The sequence below is a fragment of the Nicrophorus vespilloides genome, unplaced genomic scaffold, assembly GCF_001412225.1.
Source record: "Nicrophorus vespilloides isolate i.1.1-1 unplaced genomic scaffold, Nicve_v1.0, whole genome shotgun sequence".
Lineage (NCBI taxonomy): Eukaryota > Metazoa > Arthropoda > Insecta > Coleoptera > Silphidae > Nicrophorus > Nicrophorus vespilloides.
In genome coordinates, this window is record NW_017097470.1 from 53908 (window position 1) to 77238 (window position 23331).

A 23331-nucleotide genomic window follows, 5' to 3' on the forward strand; every position below is an offset into this window, starting at 1 on the left:
ACTCCGACACTTGCATTTGCACGAAACCAAAGAATAGAATTTCATTAGAAAATATTAAATAATAACGGTAAGTGAATGTTTACATATTTCCTTCTTGCATTTATAATTGTATTATTGAATAATCATTCGAACGAAAGGTAAGTGGACAAAGGCAACTGTATTTTATTGAATTTGAAATTCAAATTTAAGAATATCCAAAGATTGTTACGTGCGCACTTCACATACTAACATCGAAATCCAAAACTTATTGTTAAGAGAGAAAATAAAAAACACAAATATAATTCCAACATTACCTCAGAATGAAAGGTATTTCAGGGTTATTTAAGTAGTAATAAATTACGAATGATCTTGACAAACAACATTTAATTATATTTATTACAACTTTACTATAATCAATTTTTTTCCAATAAAATTTATTAATTTTTTAATCATTCTTTTAATTAATTTTCATTAAAAAATCGTTTTGTATACATCTCATTGCATAATTCATAATATATGTTTTTATTAATTTACAAATATTAACTATTTTTTTATTACAAAATAAAGAAACTTTTTAGTAAGCTTCTACAAATTTGTGACATAATTCGATAAACGGGAATATTTCATGTAATAAAGTACAAATGTAATTATTTTTAATGAAACAAACATAACATAATTTTTTTCATTAAAATCTAAAAGAAAATTATTTCGCAAGAAGCAAAAATACAGTATTTTTTTCAATATATTTTAGGAATGATTTAATTGTAATTTATGCACTTTTTTAATGAAAATTTATTACTTTATTTAATGATTTCATATTTATTTTGATTTGTAAGATTTTAATTTCAAAGAAAAAATTTGAAATGTAAACTAAACTAAAATGAAATTTTGAAAACATTGAAACAAATCTTTATATTGATGTTTATTTTAACTAAAAAGCAATTGACTTCCATTTGAAAACTTCCTAATTAATAAAGTAAACTCGTTTCCTCGCACATCAACTTGTTATTATTATGACTACTTACAAATTACTGTATCCATTTCTCCAGTTCACTCCAGTCGGTGTGACTTAACAAGAAATTCATTACGAACGAGTGAAAGAATGCTGTTAATCTATCGCTAATAGATAGCATTGGGAAATAAGCAAACTGACTGCGGTTTGTTTTTTTTTCTTGTATCCTTTCTTCATTCAATTCCAAGTATGTTCGTCGTCGTCGTCTATATGCATGCATCTGAGAAGCAATGTTTGTTTTCGCAATTTAATTTCATGGAAACGCTCGAACAATGGTAATTAAACATACAAACAGAAGATCGATTGTAAAAAATGAAATGTCGCCACGAAGAATTAAAAAACTGTAAGGATTTGCTTACCGCATTTCGAGCACCTTCAAAACAACTGCTTGTTTTGACTGGTTTTTGACACTTAAGAGTGTTACGAGACTCTCTTGAGTTTAGCAGCTGCAGCGATCTTTGCACAATTAAACTTAACTTCATTGTCTTACTACCTGATTTAAAAGGTGGAAAGAACCAATATATAAATTTATGTTAAGTTATTTACAAATTTCTATTTTACAAATGATTGCGAGAAATCGATACTAGTAAACAAAAGCAACTTCTTGTTTGCAGTAATCTAGATACATACGTCACCTTCGAGACAAAACAAATTGATCTTCATAATTAATACACCTTTAATTAAAAAACAAAGAAACGATCGTTGCAGCAAATTAAATCCATAATACAAAACATAATTCCTGTATTTAAAAACGATTATATAAAACCGATACTGCGAATACCTTGAAGCGCGAATGAATGCGAAAAAAAGGTGTATTTCCTTTTTGAGATTTGTAGAAGTTCCGGATTGGATAGTAATCGACGACTTTCTATTAGAAATGAATATGCGTTTATATTAATTACAAAAAAATTGTGTAAGAACAAATGTTTCCTTAACATTAGTTAAAATTTAGTTTACTTTGAATTATTATAAAATAATTGTTTAAAAATCCGCGTTTCTTCAAAACATTGGAACAAATTGTTATTAATAAAAAAATATCTCACATAGTGCGGTTCCACCGGACTATTTGAAACAGAGGACTTTAAAATGAACTGCACAAAAAGAGATCGCTTTTTTTGTAGTTTTATACAACCAAGGTATAAAACTACAAAAAAAGCGATAATTTTTGTATAAAAAATAACAATTATGTCATTTAAAATTTAGTTTGCTATAGTGAATCCGGACTATTCGAATCCGTACTATGTTAGGAATTGCTGCATTGGCTAATGGGAATTTCAATTATTATAAAATAATAGTCTAAAATTCAGCGTTTCTTCAAAACATTGAAGCAAATCTTTATTAATACAGCAATATATCAAATAGTGCGTTTCCACCGGACTGTTTGAATAATTCAATAATTTTTGTATAAAAATAATAATTTTGTCATTTAAAATTTAGTTTGCTTTGAATTGTTCAAACCGGACTACAGTGAATCCGGACTGATTGAATCCATACTATGTTAGGAATTGCAGTATTGGCTAATGGACAATTTGAATTATTCTAAAATAGTTGTCTAAATACCGCGTTTCTTCAGAACATTGAAACTAATCTTTGTTAATACAACAATATTTCACATAGTGCGGTTTCATAGGACTGTTTGAAACCGAGGACTTTAAAATAAACTGCAAAAAGAGAGACCTGACTGTATTGTTATAAAATAATTGTAATAATTGACTGTGATGATTTTTGTATAAATGAATAATTAATGCATAAATTGCACAAACCGGACTATAGTGAATCCGGACTGATCGAATCCGCACTATGTTATGAATTGCTGCATTGGTTAATGGAAATTTGAATTGTTATAAAATAATTGTCTAAAATTCTCTGTTTCTTCAAAACTTAATTAAAATATTTTTTTATGAATTTCGATTTGAAAAAAGCGACGATTTTTAAAACTGCAGTAAATTTGAATAATTATCCTTGCTTTCTGTGTGTGTTTTTTTTTATGAGAAACGAGACGTTGCTGTAAACCGGATTTTATTCTTTTTGAAAAATAATAATTCGAGAAAGGAAAAATAAGAACGTAATTGCTTTAGGTACGTAAATGAAGACGAGCGTTTTATTTTTCTGTTTTACGTTATCGAAATTGCACGAAATTTGCATGCGAATGTTTTCGTCGTAAAATATGGAATTTCTTTAAGCTCACGCCAATAAAATTAAGTGGAATGCAGGCAAGGTTCTTCGATCTGCGGAACGATTATTAATTGAGTTTAATCAAAGTTTTTTTTTGAAGACGAAGAATTTGCAATTTATTTATAATTAAAAATGTTGAGTTTTAATTTAATTAATTATATAGTGAGTTCTATTTATACGAATTTCCCGCTTTAATTTTGATGTATAAGTTTTGGCAATTCACATGATTTGATTTGCTGCAGTAATGAATTTCTTATTTCAATTCTGTAAGTTATTGCATAAGTTATACGTAGATTTCAAGAAAGAAAAATTGGAATATTTCTACATTATCCAAGAAAATCTATTTACAGATATTAATACTAAAAAATGCAATTATTTTAGTAAATATAAGAAATATTAAATTAACCAAAAATTTACTCTCATTTTACATGTATTCTCAGTTTATGTTTCAGAAAATGCAATTATTTTACTAAAGACAAGAAATATTCCATTTTCTGAAAATTTACTCTCTTTTTTCATATATTCTCGCTTTAGATTTAAAAAAAAATTAAATTATTTTAGTAAAGACAAGAAATATTCGATTTTTCGAATATTTACTCTTATTTTTCATATATTCTCGTTTTAGATTTCAAAAAATGAAATTATTTTAGTAAATACAAGAAATATTCGATTTTTCGAAAATTTACTCTCATTTTTCATATATTCTTGTTTTTGATTTTAAAAAAAATGCAATTATTTTACTAAAGACAACATATATTCCATTGTCTTAAAATTTACACTCTTTTTCATATATTCTTTAGATTTCAAAAAAATGAAATTATTATAGTAAAGACAAAAAATATTTGGTTATCCTAAAATTTACTTTTATTTTACATATATTCTGACTTTATAATAAAAAAATTCAATTAACTTAGTAAATATAAGAAAGAATTTATTAGTAAATACAAAAAACTACAATTATTTCAGTAAAGGGAAGAAATATTCGATTATCCGAAAATGTACTCTCTTTTTACATATATTATTCTCACCTTATATCAAAAACTGCAATTCTTTCAGTAAATATAAGAAAAATTTGATTATCCAAAAATTTAGTCTCATTTTACATATATTCTCGCCTTATATTAAAAAAAACTGCAATTATTTTTGTAAAGACAAGAAATATTCAATTATGCAAAAAAAAACTCTTATTTTACATATTCCTACTTTATAGTTAAGAAAAATGTGCAATTATTTTAGTAAAGATAAGAAATATTTGATTATACAAAAATTTACATTCTTTTTACATATATTCTCGCCTTATATTAAAAAAAACTGCAATTATTTTATTTTTCGAAAATTTACTGTCTTTTTACAGATAAACTCTTTAGATTTAAAAAAAAAATACAATTATTTTAGTAAAGACAAGAAATATTCTATTATCCAAAAATTGACTCTAATTTTACATATATTCTTACTTTATATTAAAAACAATGTAACCATTTTGATAGAGAAAAGAAATATTTGTTTATCTGAAAATTTGCTCTCATTATCACTTTATATTTATATAAACTTACTAAAAAATCAACTATACAATAGTTGTAATCTAAAAATAGATTCTCATTTTGCAAATGTTCACTTTATACAATTCGACCGGACTGTTTGAAACCAATGACTTTAAAAAAAAGCGACTTGACTGTGTAAAACTTTAAAAAAAGCGATATTTTTTTATAAAAATAATAATTATGTCATTTAAAATTCAGTTTGCTTTGAATTGCACAAACCGGACTATAATGAATCCGGACTTATCGAATCCGCACTATGTCATACAATTATTTTATATATATATTAACTTACAAATAGTTTTACTTTCACTATGAATAATAGTTTGTTTTATTTTCAGTAAGCAGTTGTTGTTTTAATTGTCTATTCGAATTGGATAGTTTCGAAAGTAAGAGCTCTTTGATATCCGTAAATATAGTTCTCGTTTAAATATACTAATAACAGGGGAATCGACTATTTAAAAACATGCACAACGCGGATACCGGTATATACTGGAGGCGCAATTAGTTAATAATTAGCGAATTTAAGCGGATGAACGTTTAACTTCAGATCCCAGATTTTGCGCAATTTCCAAACGCGCAATTAAAGAAATTTATTTTTGTTGTTGCTGTTTTTTTCATTTGTATCGTGCACGCATTGCAGTTGAATTAATACGCGGTTTGTTGCGATGAAAACGAGGAAGTACGATTTTGTGGAGCGATGAATAATTCAAACGCGTTGAATAAATCAATTTTGAAATACAACAAAAAAAAACACTGACACTTTCTGTTTTGTTTTGAAGCTTCGGCATGGAGTTTAGATTATCATGGATGTTGACGGAATTTTGCTTCCTCGTCTGTTGCATTTCGTTTGCAAAATGTGGGATTTTGTACCCGCAAGAGTCCGAGACGAGGGAGGTGAAGAGTCTGGATGGATTGTGGAATTTCGCTGTTTCATCGTACTACAATAAATTGATCGGGTTTTCGGAGCATTGGTACAAAAAGGACATATCGAAAGTGAGTTGAGAAACAATAATTCTTCAATTCTTTAACAATTGATATTTCAGTTGGAGCATATTGAGAGCATGCTGATGCCTGTGCCATCGAGTTACAACGATATAACGCAAAACGCAGACATCAGAGATCACGTCGGATTGGTTTGGTATCAAAGAGCGTTCTTCGTACCAAAATCTTGGATGTACCAAGGAGTATGGTTGAGATTCGGCTCAGTGTCTTACGCAGCGCAAGTGGTAACTATAAACACATTATATCCAATAAAATTACATTTGCTAAAACTTATGTAAATTCGTAGTGGATCAACGGTAATTACACTATGAACCACGAGATCGGGCATCTGCCTTTCGAGAAGGAGATTTCCAGATTCATCAAATTCGGTGAAGAGAATTATGTGACTGTCGCCTGCGACAACACTCTGTTACCAGACACGATTCCTCAAGGCTCCTTGCGAGAAGTCCAGACGTAAGATCATCTATTACGTTTTTAAATTTTATTGATTTATTGGCATTTCGCAGAGAGAATGGCAAAAAGTTGATGCAGTCCTACAGCTTCGATTTCTTCAATTACGCGGGAATCCATAGACCGGTTACTTTGTACGCAAAACCTCACAGCTTTATATCAGACATAACAGTGATTACGGATGTGGACGACGATGAAGAGACCGGTAATTCCAAACAGTTCAATCATTGTTCTTGTTTTCATATATTTTTTTTTAATAGGCATCGTGAATTACAACATTAGCTACGCTTCTAACATCGATTTGTTAGTAAACGTGACTCTTCTGGATGCAAGTGGTAATACTGTTGCCAGCGATGATGGTCTGGGTTACAATGAAGGCGCTCTTTACGTGCGATTCGCTAAACTTTGGTGGCCTTACTTGATGCATCCAGAACCAGGATACTTGTACACTCTTCTCGTGCAACTGCTGACGCCTCAAGGAGAATTGAAGGATGTTTATCGTCAGAAAATTGGGATCAGGAAGATCACCTGGACGAACACCAGTCTCTTGATGAACGGAAAACCGTTGTATCTGCAAGGTTTCGGCAAACACGAGGACGCTGATATCAGAGGAAAAGGTTTAGATTTACCGACGATCATGAAGGATTACAACTTGATCAAATGGATTGGTGGAAATGCTTTCCGCACTTCTCACTATCCTTACGCCGAAGAGATCATGGATTTGGCGGATAAATTCGGGATTATGGTTATAGATGAATGCCCGAGCGTTGATACAGAGTAAGAATATTTACAAACATTCATAACTTGTTAAGTAATATACTGTATTATTCCAGACTCTTCTCTTTATCTTTGTTGGAGAAGCATAAGAAATCATTGACAGAATTAATAAAACGCGACAAAAATAGACCTAGCGTTATAGCTTGGTCCATAGCGAACGAACCGAGAACCCAATCCGAGCAAGCTGGAATCTATTTCGGGTAAATTTGAATCATCAATCATTCTGCTATTAAAGTAATTATAACTAATTACAGGGAAGTGGCCAATCATACAAGGAACTTAGACTCAACTAGACCAATCACTTTAGCTGTAGCCCGAGGAGTCTACGAAGATAAATCCGTAATAACTCTACAAATCTTTCAAAAACAAATTCATCATTGAAACCATTAATTTCTAGGGAGAACATCTTGATTTCATCAGCTTCAACCGATACAACGCTTGGTACAGCAACGGAGGTCAACTGGACATGATCCAGAATTACGTGATCAGCGAAGCCTCGGCTTGGCACGAGAAGTACAATAAGCCAGTTTTGATGTCGGAATACGGAGGAGACACCATGCCCGGTCTTCACATAGTAAACCAAACATTACTAAACTCCCAACAAACACAAAACCAATATCTTCATTTCAGCATCCAGCTTACATTTGGTCCGAAGAATACCAAGTGCAATTACTCTCCAAGCATTTCCAGGCCTTCGATCATCTGAGGAGGCAGGAATGGTTCATCGGGGAATTCATATGGAACTTCGCCGACTTCAAAACCGCTCAAAGTTTGATCAATCAACTTAAATTTGTTATTATCCATTTAATTTTGTTTAATTGCAGCTTATACAAGGGTTGGAGGAAACAGGAAAGGCTTGTTCACGAGGACGAGACAACCAAAGACTGCCGCTTTTCATGTGCGGAAACGCTACATGCATTTAGCAAATCAAATGTACAATTCGACGCTGCCTGAAGACCTGTACGATTACGTAGCTCCATCTACCTATCATCACGATGAACTTTAGACTTAGATAAATTTGTACAGGCCTTAGCTCGTTAATAAATCAATTAATTGAAAAAATAAACTTAATATAATAAATTAATTTTCTAAATCATTAGCTTTAATTAGATTGATTGATTGATCAAATTTTATAATTAGAAAATTGTATAATCAATTATGTAATAAAAACATGAATGTTGCATAACTTCATTCAATGGAAACGGAAATGATAATTGGGTTGCCTACTCTAGAGTACTTAAAAATGTTATTATTACCATACAATTATTTGATACGTTCTTCAATTAATTAATTATTTATTTTTAATTTTTTCTTATATGAATAGAAAAAACTAATTTATTTTAAAACTCAATTATTAAAGATTTTTTTTTCATATTAAAATATTTTTTATAACTATTTAACAATGATGCATTAATATAATTATTAATAAATATCTATAAATAAATATGAATCAATATTATATTGTATATTGGGTTGCAAACTATTGCAAGCAAAGTATTGATCGCGCAGAAAACACTAGCGACATCTTCAAAGAGTTTTTCAAACAAATCCTCCAGTTTCCTGTTTTTCAACGATTTCCCAAGTCGTGGCCCTCTAAATATATATTTGTAACTATTTCTCTTTAAATAAATATGAAACACTAATTAATTACGAAACGTTGATTAAAAAAATAAGTAATAAAAATTAGTAAAAGACACGGAATATAAAATCAAAGCTACGTTGTGTAAACGCACTTTCTCCTTTTAATTTTCACGAAAACTAATTTATTATTGCCCAATCATCAGATTCGAGCGGATAAGATGTATTTCCTGCTTGCGCTCATAATTATGCACATATTAATTCTTATATATTTCCTATTTAGATACAAAAAAAGCATTGAAATTCAACAAAAAAAATATTTGATTGACTTGCATTTACTGTTATTAAAGATTTCGTAACAACAATTCGTCATTATTACGTGATTTGATACAATTATAAAATGATTACAATTAAAACCATGCACCGCTTCCTTTAGTGGCAATTTTTATAAACAAAGTCCAATTTATTCGTGATTATGAATGTTTTATAAAATATTATAAAAATTGGCACAGTTGCGGTTTTAACTATCGTTGCATCTATTGTTTATGTAAGAATGAATCATCTATTGATTATTCTTGCTTCCTGTTTAGAATCAATTATATAAACTTTATTTTATTTTAAATATTTGTAAAATTTACATATTTCTTCATTTCATTAATTAACAATAAAATTTATAAGAAATTAATGTAATTGAATGTAGAAAAAAAAAACTGGTTCAAATGTTGACTGTTGACAAAAAATTGGTGTCAATGTTAACAGAATTTGTCGCTATTTTTAGATTCCAAAAGAAATCCTGGTGTTCGACCAGAAATAACTTCGCAAACTGCCGTATTTGTAGACTGCTGGTCTATAGATTGTAAATTAATTAATTATTTAATTATACAGTGGAACCTCGCTTAACGAGTAAAATTAATTGTAAGAAAAATGACTCGCTTAACGAGCGACGTTTCGCAAAACGAGTGACGATGAGAAGAGAAGTCCCAGATTGTGCGCCTGCTACATCATTTTTAAAACTTGTATACACATATCATGTGTATTTTTGAATATGTTTCACTATACGAGTAAAAGTCCGGAAATTTTCTAAAATTTAATTGATATTTTATATAAACAAATTTGGTATTAAATTTATATTTTTATTATTTTTGATAAAATTTATATTTTTTCTTGTTGTATATTTAAATGTTCAATTGAATCCGGTTCTGTTTTTGTTATTATTTACGTAACAATGTATTTATATATGAAATTGTCTGCATATTTTCGTGCGTAAAGTATATATTTTTGTAGGTGTGTTTTTAAAAATAAACGAGATGGGATAATAAGGTCAGAGAAGTAAATACAAATAACAGCAAACAAACGGCTTTACGCACAGTTGTGCATCAAAGTCGAATTTTGTTCTATACTTAAGCATATAAAATAAACGTTTTGCCTCGTTTTCGCATTGAGAGCATAAATCTATATTCCATTGTGCTACAGTTTTGTCCGGTGGCAATCGCAACCGAAATACCGTCAATCAAATTCCCGACGTTTGAAATCCCGACTATATCAAAATCCCGACTGTATCGAAATCCCGACAACCATAATCCCGACGATATTAAAATCCCAACAACCATAATCCCGACTATATCAAACTCCACTCCACAGCGTAGTCACTTTTAAATTGTTATTAATAATAAATAACAACAATTAATAATCTATTTGAATTTGAGATTATTTCATAATGTTAAGGTTTATTATGAATAATTCAACAAAATCAAATAAATTAATAATAATTTATTGTTATTAATAAAAAAAACTGTAGCATAAGATGACTACGCTCCGAAATAATTAAAAAATGTTATTATAGAAATTTTCGATATAGTCGAGATTTTGATACTGTCGGGATTTTGATATAGTCGGGATTTCGATAGACGGTATTTTGGTTGTCGGGCTTGAGATATAGACTCAGTTTTGTCTCGTATTTTTTTATTGAAAATAAACATGATTTCAATCAATTTATCAATTATTGAAAATGAAAAAAGTAAATGTTTGTAAATAAATGTAATTAAATATCAATTATAGTTATTTTGAAAAAGAAATAAAAAACGATTGTATTCATAATGTTGTATACAAATTGTTAGATAAATATTACAGAATACTCCTAATGTCAATGTTTTTCAATAAATATCATAGATGTTATTAACAGTAATATGAAATACATGTTCATTCAACTTTCAAACTGTTCAAATTATTACGTTTAATTAATTATCTAAAAAACAGATATTCATTTGAAAATAGTAAAAAAAAATATGAATTTTTCGTTGTAAATAAATTATTTTATAAATATTGTTATGAATTTTAGATTAATTGGTTAATTTTGCAAAAAAAAACATGTGGTTAAGTTAATTGTAATATTTTTATGTTTACTGAAAAATTGTGCAAAATTTTAAATATAAAACATAAATATTTTATTGCTTAATTTTGGATTTCTTTAAATAATTATTTAATATTACTAATTTTTTATAAATTTAATGAAATTTCTTTTTAGTTTGTTCCAATATTATGAAAAATAAACGTTGAGAAATTTCCTTTCAAAATTTTGGAAAAAAAAATCCAAATTCAAAATTTTTACATTTGATAAATTGATAAAGAACTAGTAAATAATAAACTTAGTTTATCTGTTTTATAAAGGGCAATCTTTCTGTCCAAATGTAACTAACTTCTAATAAAAAAACATTGAATTCAATTTGAAATTATAAAATCTTTACACATACAAAATTTAGACAAAAATTTATATAAATTTTTTGTACATTTTACAATTATTCAAATAATGTAACATAATCAAGGTTCTTCTAATATTTTCTAATAAGCTTTTATGAAATAAACATTGAGTTTCACAGAAAATAGTTTGATTACACACATTTTGTTGTTAAACTTAGATTTAGATAAATAATTGCTTAACTAATTAAAAAAACATATATAATTAACACAAAATTCATGTATTTTCAACTTAATGCTATTATTTAAAAAAAAACAATGATTTTCTTCTTTTGCAAAAAATTTTGCAGAAAATGTGTGTAAAAGCTTATAAAAATGGAAGGAATTGTTTCAATTTATTTAAACATTAGTTTTGTTTTTTAAAGAAATAAGCAAGGAATTTACTGCAAATTATTTCATTCGATAAATTTGTATAATTTCGATAGTATTTTTAGATTTAATTAAGTAATTTAGCTAATTGGTAATAAAAATGAACGAAAAAGTTTAGTTTGTCTTGTATTTGGAAGAAATTCTTTTATTTCAAGCGTTTAGTTTGAAAAAAATAACAATTATTTCACACAATATTTTGTGCACGTTTTTAATAAAAATTTGATAAAAAAAAACTATAGACTAAAAAAAATATTGATTTACATACAAAATTAATGATGTATTAGCTAATATATTCTTATGAATTTATAAATGATTCAATTATGAAAAGTAATATAGAAATGATTTAAAAATTATATAATTTCGATAGTTTTTATAGATTTAATTAAATAATTTCTTAATTTAACTAATGAACAAGAAAAGTTTAATTTGCATCTTGTATTTTGGAAGATTTTCTATTAAAATTCTTTTATTTCAAGCGTTTAGTTTGAAGAAATAAACAATTATTTCACATAATATTTTGTGCACGTTTTTAATAAAAATAATGGTAAAAATATTGATTTACAAACAAAATTAATGAAATATTAGCTAATGTATTCTTATGAATTTATAAATGATTCAATTATGAAAGTTAATATAGAAATAATTTAAAAATTATACAATTTCGATATTTTTTTTTAGATTTAATTAAATAATTTCTTAATTTAACTAATGAACAAGAAAAGTTTAATTTTCATCTTGTATTTTGGAAGATTTTCTATTAAAATTCTTTTATTTCAAGCGTTTAGTTTGAAGAAATAAACAATTATTTCACACAATATTTTGTGCACGTTTTTAATAAAAATTTGATAAAAAAAAACTATAGACTAAAAAGATATTGATTTACAAACAAAATTAATGAAGTATTAGCTAATGTTTACATAGGAATTTATAAATTATACAATTATGAAAGTTAATATAGAAATAATTTAAAAATTATACAATTTCGACAGTTTTTTCAGATTTAATTAAATAATTTCTTAATTTAGCTAATGAACAAGAAAAGTTTAATTTGTATCTTGTATTTTGGAAGATTTTCTATGAAATTAGTTTATTACAAGCGTTTAATTTGAAGAAATTTACAATCATTTCGCACAATATTTTATGCACGTTTTTAATAAAAAAAAATTGGTAAAAATATTGATTTACAAACAAAATTAATGAAGTATTAGCTAATGTATTCTTATGAATTTATAAATTATTCAATTATGAAAGTTAATATAGAAATAATTTAAAAATTATACAATTTCGTTAGTTTTTTTTCAGACTTAATTAAATAATTTCTTAATTTACCTAATGAACAAGAAAAGTTTACTTAGTATCTTGTATTTTTGGAAGATTTTCTATGAAATTCCTTTATTACAAGCGTTTAATTTGAAGAAATTTACAATTATTTCACACAATATTTTGTGCACGTTTTTAATAAAAATAATGGTAAAAATATTGATTTTTTTAGATTTAATTAAATAATTTCTTAATTTATCTAATGAACAAGAAATGTATAATTTTTATCTTGTATTTTGGAAGATTTTCTAATATATTTAAATAATTGTGTAATTTAATTAATTGTCAATGGAAATTACTAATTATTATTGATTTTATTTAGGTAGTTATACAATTTTAATTTAAAAAATTACTCAATTGAAATTACACGTCACGCGTGTGTTTTTTTTTGTCACTTATCGATACTTTTATTGATATCAATTGCAGTAATCATGAGTATTGTATAACCATGCGTTGAGAAGCAGGCAGGCAAGCAGCAGTTTAGTGAGCGAGCGAACAAACGTTTGCTTGTAGCGAGCGCGGCTCAGTTTAGTTCCGTTGCTCTTGGAGTGTTGTTGTGTCAGAGCTATGACCACATGATCGAGCGAATCCTCGACCAAAGAAGAGACCAACAAACCACATCACTCCACAGAGGAAGAATCAGTCCATCAACAGCAATCCACGAGTGAAGAAGTAGTAGTAGAAGATGGCCAATCGAGCCTTACTTCTGGTGTGCTTTACCGGCGCGTTGGATTTAATTTGCGGTTTCAATTTAGAAGTGCGTGATCCGATAGTGCAAAACGGAGAAGAGGGCTCCTATTTTGGTTACAGTGTCGCCGAGCATATCACAGATAACAACGAAAAATGGTAAGAACAATTACATCTTAATTTCATTCCATCCAATAACAAAAACTCACCTGTAATTCTATAAATAAAAATAAGAGTCAAATACAAATCTATGAATTATTCATAGCGAATTGATGGTCAGCAAATTGCAAACACTCTCAAGGCTGCAAACCGCAACTCCTTTAGCTAATACAAATGCGATAAATTTTGCGCAAATAGAAAGCTTTTCCGTAAACTCAATTGAATGAAGAAGAAAAAAAAAATTAGAGCGCATCTTAAGGAATGAAACCCACATGTTGAAGATGACGGAATTCTTGTTTTCTTTTCGCTTCCTACGAAAACATTCTTCCATGTGATTCCATTCATCCTCATCTTGTAATGCGTGGACTACTATTCTCTTCGAATGTGTATCGTCCACTGTATTCGTAATGAGTGAATACATTTTCATAAAATTTGAATACTGTATGAGAATTCGCGCGCGCATCTATCTAGTCCACATTTTCATCGTTTTATATTTTAGTAATGCGTTTGTGTGTAATTACTTTTTGCCTTATCACAGTTCGAATAGGCGCACGTAACGTGCGAGTTTAAATTTAGTCGTTACGGCATGATACGTACAAAAAAAAAACAATATACTAACGTTACTCTAGCAACGAAAACTTCAATTTCAAATTTATTCCAATGTCATTATCATTACAATGCTTTGATGACTAATAGTTTCTACTTCCTTATTTTCCGGTTGATCATTATTTAAATCAATAAAAATAAATTTAACATCATCGTTTCATTTGATTATAATAACAACATTTATTAATGATTTATCATAGAAATATTAAACAAATTCTTCTCTTTTTGACTATTATTTAGTAAAAAAAACTTTATTAACTTAATTAATTTACAAACAAAATTATTGAATTTATTCATATTAATGTATAAATTATGAAATTTAATTTAGAAATAATTTAAAAATTATAGAAATTAAAAAAAAACAAATTTCAGTACTTCATTAAAACTTTGTCGATGTATTTTTTTATAACCCGTATAAAACAGATAAAAAAATCAATAAAAATTAGGCGAGTTAAGTCTAGTCAATAATTATACGTCTGTCTATAAACACGATTTACAATTTACATTATATAATCTATATAAAATTTGATAGTATATTACATAATAAAAATAATGATTGTGAATTATGAATGTGAATATTTTACATTACTTTTGTGTGTTTTTTGTTTAAGTAAACATTGCTCGGAAACTTTTTTTTGTATATAAACACGTCAGACTTTCATTATATACTCAAGACTTTATGTCTTAAAGTATTATTGAGGCAAAATGTGTATATACACACGTACTTACGGTTTACAATAAACATCATTTAGCTTATTCTTGCTTGTTAACCGAAATACATTTAAATGTATTTAAAACGAGTAAACAGTCTCAATATTCGATTCGATTTACGTGATCTTGTTTTGTAATAGAAACGTATAGAGCAGTGATTCTCAAAGTGTGGATCGCAAAAAAAAATAATGATAGATCAATCCTGATTGTTTTTTTTCTATATATACTCATTCTTTGGGAATCGCAGAAACTTTGTATGTCCAAAAGGGGAGCAAAAAGTTTGAGAATCACTGGTATAGGTGATCTAATTTATTTACATACATTAATAATCTCAGATTTGAATTAAAACAGGAAAATCTGTACATAAACTGATTAAATTATCAAAAAAAAACTAGTCTTAGCTGTGAATACCAATTAAATAATTAATAATATTTAGTTCTAAAACATTATTTTATAATTAGTATACAAATTTATTATGTTTCGACACTTATTTAGTGATGTCTGTGTTTGTATTTTTTAATTAGTCTACAAACAAAGCAAAAAAAGTAAACAATTTGTTTATTCCTGTTACATTTAGAATGATTTAGTGAGATTTTTGCAAAAGTTAAAATATTTTTCGTTGTATATTTATTTATTTTTTATATAAATATATTTGAACTCGGCCGTCTTGGATTGCTGCCTAAAAAAATAATAAATAGAAACCAGTTACCTTTATGGACAGCATTGTTTTTCTGAATAAATATTTGGTGTGCATATTATGTTTAGGTTTATGAACTCATCTCGAAAAATTGTTGTATCTTTTGGAAATTTTTACTTCAAATAATTCCATATACTTTACAATATGCATTTTTAATTTCAATCTTAAGTAATTTTTCAATCATTATTAATTTTTATATTTATTAATTTAAATATCTGTATCTTTCGTTAGAATTAAGTGAAAAAAAAAAATATAATTAATGTTTGAAGAAAATAATTTATCATAAGTTTTTGTTTGTGTTTCGATAAACTTTGTTAATCTACGTTTTCAAATTTACTTGATCTATTTACGTGGATAATTTATTATCAGTTTTGGTATTTGCTTAATTTATTGTGTATTATTGAAGCAAATATTCTTTTAATTTCTAATAAAGATATTATTTTTCATTGATATCTGATGAAAATTGAAGCAAACATTCGTTCATCTCTGATCAAAATTTCAAAGAAATTCCATTACTAAACTAATATAGTATTAGCTTTATCGATAATACTATTTACAATAGTACATTTGTATTCTAAACTGATTCGTATCTCAAAGTGACTTAATTTAATGATTTTATCTGCTTAATTTATTATTTATTGTGTAGATTTTTTAGTTGCTTATTTGATGAATATATAGACACTTAAATATTGTAACTTTCTGTAAAATTTTGGATATTCTAATTTCGTTTAAGAAAGAATTCGTCATGTACAATAAATTTTACTTTGTGTAACTGAATTTGTGAAGGCAAACAGGAGGTGTCGTCAGGTGCAGCAAAGGCTCTTTATATAGCCGAGATAACTGTAATTCCGGGATTAACAGGTACTTTTCTTTTTGGTGAGAGGAGGTCCTGTTTGCAGAGTTTAGATTGTGCAGGTGCATCGTCCGGTTTGCGGTAGAAAAAAAAAGGACGAGGATTTCGGGAAGGTCGCAACGGTCTTCGAAAATTGGTGAAGAGGGTGTGTTTGAAGAGGAAAGGAAAAAAAGGTGTGCGCGAATTTCGCTACCTGTAAATGAGTGAGTGACTGTGTGTTTTTAATCCATTTCGTGGCTGCAACAAAGCGGTCAAAGATCCGTCAAAACGGTCGGATTATGTATAGGAATGTCGTAGGTAGTAGTTGCAAGGTGAGGTTCGACTCGGAACGGGTTGCAACGACGTGTTTTATATATGTAGTGTTGCGAGAGAATAAGAAAGGAAGAAGGAAAGAGAAGGTTCATGTCTGCATCCCATTTCGAAATATAAACATTATGCAAATGGTTTCAGTTATTTTGTAGAAATTGCTGATTTTTTTTTGTATGTTTACGAGATGGAGAGAAAAGGGATAAATGAAATTGATTGTTGCAGCGCGAAGATTTTGAAATAATCATGCTAGTAATTAGTAAAAGTAGGTTGGAAGTGATTATAGATATTATGCAAATGGTTTTGCAGAATTTGCTGATTTATTTGCAACAGGAGCAAAGATTTTTTTCTAAAGAAAAAATTGGAAGTGTTGCTTGTAATTTATTGAAATAAATCTATATGTTATTGATGAAGTTCAATATAAAAATTGTGTTTTATGAAAAGTGTTGATTTTTTTGAGTAGGAGAGAGAAAATGTTGAAATCTTTGCCCATAAATATGTTGATATTGTTGATTTTTTTGAGGAAACAGAACAATTTTTGAAAAGTTGTTTTTGAAACATGATGCTAGTAATTAGTAAATTTGGGTTGGAGATTATTATAAGAAAATTGAACATGGTTTTGTAGAAATTATTAATTTTTAAAAAAGAAGAAAGAAAATTTCTTGCAGAAAGGAAATTCAGAAATCTTCATCCATAGTTGTGTGAAAATTGTTGATTTTTCGAAGAAGGAAAGAGAAAAATTCTTACAGAAAGGAAATTTCAAAATCTTCAACTATAAAAATGAGTAACATTTGGTTGGAGATGAATCAAAACAATATGCACATAGTTTTGTGGAAGAGACAAAAAATGAGGCAGAAAGGAAATTTTGATATATGTATCCATAAAAATGATGTTAGTAATTAGAAATATTAAATAAGTTGGAGGTGTTATTGGTTTTATTGAAATAGTTGATTTATTGAGAAAGCAAGAGAAAAAATTGTTGCGGAAAGGAAATTTTGAAAACTTCATCCATAAGTTGGTACAATTTTGATTGGAGATTAATATAAACATTATGTAACACATTTTATAGAAATTGTTGATTTTTTTAGAAGGAGAGAGAAAAAATGTTGCAGATTATGTAGTTTTGTAAAAATTGCTGATTTTTCTGTGAAACACATAAATTGTTGCAGAAAAGAAAATTTGAAAGCTTCATCTATAAAAATTGGTATAATTTGGTTGGAAATGATTAAAGACATTATGTAAATCGTTTTGAAGAAATTACTAATTTTTTGAAAAAGAGATATAAAAATTGATGCAGAAAGGAATTTTTGATATATTTATTCATAAAAATGATGTTAGTAATTAGTAAAATTAAATAAGTTGGAGATGTTGTTGGTTTTATTGAAATAGTTGATTTATTGAGAAAGAAAGAGAAAAAAATGTAGTATAAACATTATGTAACTCATTTTATAGAAATTGTTGATTTTATTAGAAGAAGAGAGCAAATTGTAGCGGATTATGTAAATAGTTTTGTAGAAATTGCTGATTTTTCGAGAGGAGATAAAAATTGCTGCAGAAAAGAAATTTTGAAAACTTTATTCATAAAAATTGGTAAAATTTGGTTGGAGATGATTCTAAAAATTATGTTATTAATTTTGAAATATTTATCCGTAAAGATAATGCTAGTAATTAGATTGCATTTAGAAAAAGAGAGATTGTTACGGTGCGAAGATTATTAAAGGAAGGTGATAGTAATTTATCGAAATAAGTCAATAAATGATTGGTGAAGTCGGATGGAGATGATATCAAAGAAAATCCCATTACAAAACACTAATTACGTATGCCGCATGAGCACATTTCCGAGACAATGAAAATACTCTCCGCTTCATCCGTCCGTCGCGTTTATTTCTTATTTCGCTTCTTATATTCTTCCATCCGCCGCAAGAAAGGATTTTTAATTGGATCTTTTGTTTGACGTCGTCTTGTTCGTTTTCGTTCCACCTTCAACTTCATCTCCGTCTCCACCTCTCTTCCAGCATCTCTTCTCTCGTATATTTTTTGTTGTTCCTCCACGTCTCCATCCTAATGGGCAGTGGCGCAGTTCCCGCGGCTCGATCTGGCGCGCCGCTAATTTATTGTAATTGGCAGATGGTATATGCAAACCGAAGAGGCACTACCATGAGAATCAGATACCACTAAACGCACGGTCATTATATCCGACCATACATGGACTTATTAAATTCTTTCCTTGTTTCCTGCGAAACGGCGTGCTCACGCACAAAAGACTTATACTGCTCTGTGATCCATGATCCGGCCGTTTCCTCCACGTCCGAACCGCATCAACACCGCACATGGTGCAACAATTCGCATTTTCCGGCACTTTCGACAGTCGCAACTTCGACAACCTTCCACCAAACTTCATCTCGTTCATGCAACCATCATTTTCTGGCGTTTTCCACCAAGATCCATCAATTATCGCATAAGGACTTAATCACATTCAAATACCTCTAATGCACACAAATCGAATTCAACAGATCAAAGATTATACAGCATCAGATGTAACTTTATTTCTTACTTCACGTTTTAACAATACAAAATAGTAAATTTATTCTATCATTAAACCATATGCTTTATAAATTTACCATAAATACCGTAATTTCTTACTTATTACAAAACAATGGAACAATACTACCAAAATTGATAATTTTTTGATTCATTTTTAAATTTACCAAGTTGAATTTTTTCATTTTGTAAACAATTCAGAATAAAAATATATAAATAAGAAAGCTTTGATGAAATCTGCTTTATTAATGTACATTCAAGCTAATTAAATTCAATTGGTCAAAGGTTATTTCACAAAAATTAATCCCACTTTCAAACTTCAATTACTTAATTAAGATTTATTACAACAACGAATAAAGTTTCATTAGAAGTCGAATTATTCTCTATTTATAAAATTTCTCTATATTTTTTTGATACACAAATAATTTCATAGAAATATAGACGTAAATTTAGTATTTGCTTTCTAAATTTAAAATTTAATTAATTTAGTTCATTTTTTTTAAATTATTTTTTGAATATTTCATGAATTTTCATCGAAACACAAAACGATTTATTTTCAAACAAAATTAAATTAAAAATATATGTGTAATGTACATTTCACAAGACTTTCATAAGTATTTTATTAAATGGACAAATTTGAACAAATTTTCTAATTTTTTTTAATATCACCCAAAAAAATGAAGTAATTTAACCAAATTTCTATAACTAATGAATAAGTATACTAATTAATTTACAATTAATCAAATATTAGACATTTGCACGTATTTTATTAAAATTTCATGCGTTTGTAAATATTGAATTTAGTTAATAATTATAGATTTATTCAAACATTTCACAAGAATTTCATAAGTATTTTATTAAATGGACAAATTTTAACAAATTTTCTAATTTTTTTTATATCACCCAAAAAAATGAAGTAAATTAACCAAATTTCTATAACTAATAAATAAGTATACTAATTCATGTACAATTAATCAAAGATCAGATATTTGCACGTATTTTATGAAAATTTCATGCATTTGTAAATATTGAATTTTGTTAATAATTATAGATTTATTTAAACATTTCACAAGAATTTCTTAAGTATTCTATTAATTAGACAAACTTGAATTAAAAAAATTGAATGCAATTAAACATTTTTTTTTATTAATAAATAAGTAAACTAATTAATTTACAATTAATCAAAGAGCACAAACAGTATTGTTCAAAAATGATTTATGTTTCAATTATAAACTCATAAGTTTTATATTAATGAATTCGTTAATTAATTCTGACGTGCCAATTCGGAATGTTGAAATTTTGCAAACTCAATGTTTGCTTTCATTAATCTTTGCGCAACGCAGGAAACTAATTGCATTCATTATTTTTTGTTTCTTTTAAATCCACATCTTATTCAAAAATCTTAATTAAATTGACTTATCGAGTTACATAGAAAGTCGATCTGCATTCACAACTGGTTTAGGTGTCAAATAAACAAGTTTTTAAATTTATAGCTTTTACAAATTACGCAATGTAAATCGCACTTCGACTGGACCATAAAGAACGCTTTTGAATAAATCATTAGCTTAATAAAATACAAATATTATTTAGACTTTATACGTTCATTAATTTTTGAATAATTAAACTTTATTTACATAATTTTAAATTCACAATAAATCCAATTAATTACAATATATTAATTGACAATTTTCTTAACAAAAAATCAAGTTAGCTGCGTTAACTTTCGTAAATATTCAAAAGTTTCAATTGACAACTAAAAAAATAGAACTTTTGTAAATATTCAAAACTAAAAGAATAGAACTTTTGTAGACATTCAAAATTCTCAATTGACAATTTTCTTTTAATAATCCAAGAAATCATCGTTAACTTTTGTAAATTGACAATTTTCTTATTGTCTCAATCAACTTAATACTTTTAATGTCGAATCTGTTAAAGTACAATTTCATCGAATTAACATGAAACTATTTTTTTTTTAAATTTATTTAATTGAAATTATAACACTGAAATCTAATGTTAACGTATATAATTTAACAGAAACTTTAATCGTGAGAATCGTTCGTTAATGTTGCATTATCTCCAATTTAACGTACTTCAAATTGACGTGTATTATATAATTACGCCTCTTCATTCGCAACAACGACTTCACGATGTTATTTCTAAATGGATTTAACTGTTGTTAGAAAACCAATTTTAGAGATTGGATTGAATTACTGTCATCTGGTTACACTCACTAGATTTGTTATCTTTAAAATGCTTGGAAATGTAAGTTTCTAAATCAGTTTACATTGTTTTTAGTTCCAATTATAAATTAAAGCTTAAATGTAAATTTATTAATTTTAATATAAATATTTAATTTAGTTAATTGCAAATTTCTAGTGAAAATCTATTAAGTTTTCTATTATTTGTAGTAGATAGTAGAATCTATCTATATTGTTCACAGTTATTGAAAATGTTACAACAGATATGATAAAATCTTTGCTACATTATTAAAAGCAAACACAATTATTCACATATGTTTAAACGTTATTAAGAACGTATTGTGCTGCACCTGAAGTACTTCGATATAATGTATAAGTTATGTAATCTTTAGCAAAATTTATTGAAAGTGTTACAACAGATACGATAAAATAGCACTTATACATGGCATTATCATGAGTCAGTCGTACATTATTTCTTGAATTTTAAACATACTTTTAGCATTTTACAAATATTCGCATATGTTAAAAGATTATTTAGAATTCATTGTGTTTAAACTAAAAAAATAATACATGCGATTCTTATGAAACGACTATAAATTATTTCTTACATTTTACACGTTTTCTACGACATTTTTATTATAGATTATTGCAAACCATTGTACAAGTATTACAATAATAGAATAAGCATGAATTACTTTTACAAGGTGCAATTTTGTGTAAATGTAAGGATTGGGCGGATATATCCGCCACATATCAACAAAGGTTTAAAGATTATTAAAAAAATGTTTTGCACCAAAAGTACTTTAATGAATGATGCAGTTGTAAATTAGTTCTTGTATTTCATCAATCAGTTACACATATTTAAAGATTATTAAAGAACGTATTGTGTTTCACTAAAAAAATACTTTCTGAATTTGTATGCAGTTAATGGAAATGTTGATAATAACAGTTGTGGTTTGTCTAAAAATACAAGAAAAAATGGTAAATATACATGGAATTATAGTGTCCGTTAGAGAAAATTTACGCGGTGATGCGTTCGTCCAGAAATGGAGATGCCGGCTGCATTGCAAAACTGAATTACGGTATTTGGTACAAATTCTATTGGAGGCAAGAAGAATCTCGAGAAGCAGAGGAGAAGGGAAGAAAGGCCATGGCAATGGATGTAGAAAGTGCGTATCTCTGCGGCATGAATGAATACGCGGATTTGGTATAAGTTGATTTACAACTTTATCTCTAATGGTAGTAAGGATTGTATGTAAATGCGGACCTCTCTCTTACTCTCAATCTTTTGCTGGTTCGACCCAGACCTTGTATCCATTTCGCTCGTTGCGAGAAAACCATGAATGAAATCGTTATGAATCGAGAATTGAACAAATATAAATTTGTGTATTTCATTTGAAAAATTCAGTGTTGATTTATATAGTAAATTTAAGATTTACATTTATTGATATTTTTAGAAGTCAAGAATGAAATCTCTATGATTTGAGTAGGTTTGAAAAGAAGTGAAGAGATCGATTTGATTGATGTGTTTTCGTTTGTATTTCTCTCTTTAAGAGAAAATCATGAATGAAATTGTTACTGAGAAATAGTTTATCGACTTTCCAATTCAATTTTCT

General features: G+C 27.5%; 1 protein-coding gene across 2 annotated transcripts; it reads left to right on the forward strand.

The window, feature by feature from the left end:
* The first annotated feature begins 3 nt into the window (after positions 1 to 3).
* Positions 4 to 7967, forward strand: LOC108560195 (beta-glucuronidase). 2 transcript variants are annotated; one of them, XM_017917650.1, is made up of 11 exons: positions 4 to 67; positions 5487 to 5700; positions 5751 to 5933; positions 5996 to 6162; positions 6216 to 6364; positions 6420 to 6936; positions 6993 to 7136; positions 7191 to 7275; positions 7334 to 7510; positions 7567 to 7705; positions 7761 to 7967. In XM_017917650.1, the coding sequence occupies exons 2-11, from the start codon at positions 5494 to 5496 to the stop codon at positions 7940 to 7942; spliced, it is 1950 nt and encodes a 649-aa protein (XP_017773139.1). In that variant the 5' UTR covers positions 4 to 67; positions 5487 to 5493; the 3' UTR covers positions 7943 to 7967. The 2 variants fall into 2 exon arrangements, with proteins under 2 accessions (XP_017773139.1, XP_017773138.1); XM_017917649.1 differs by lacking the exon at positions 4 to 67 and having other exon boundaries at positions 5341 to 5700.
* The last annotated feature ends 15364 nt before the right edge of the window (positions 7968 to 23331 follow it).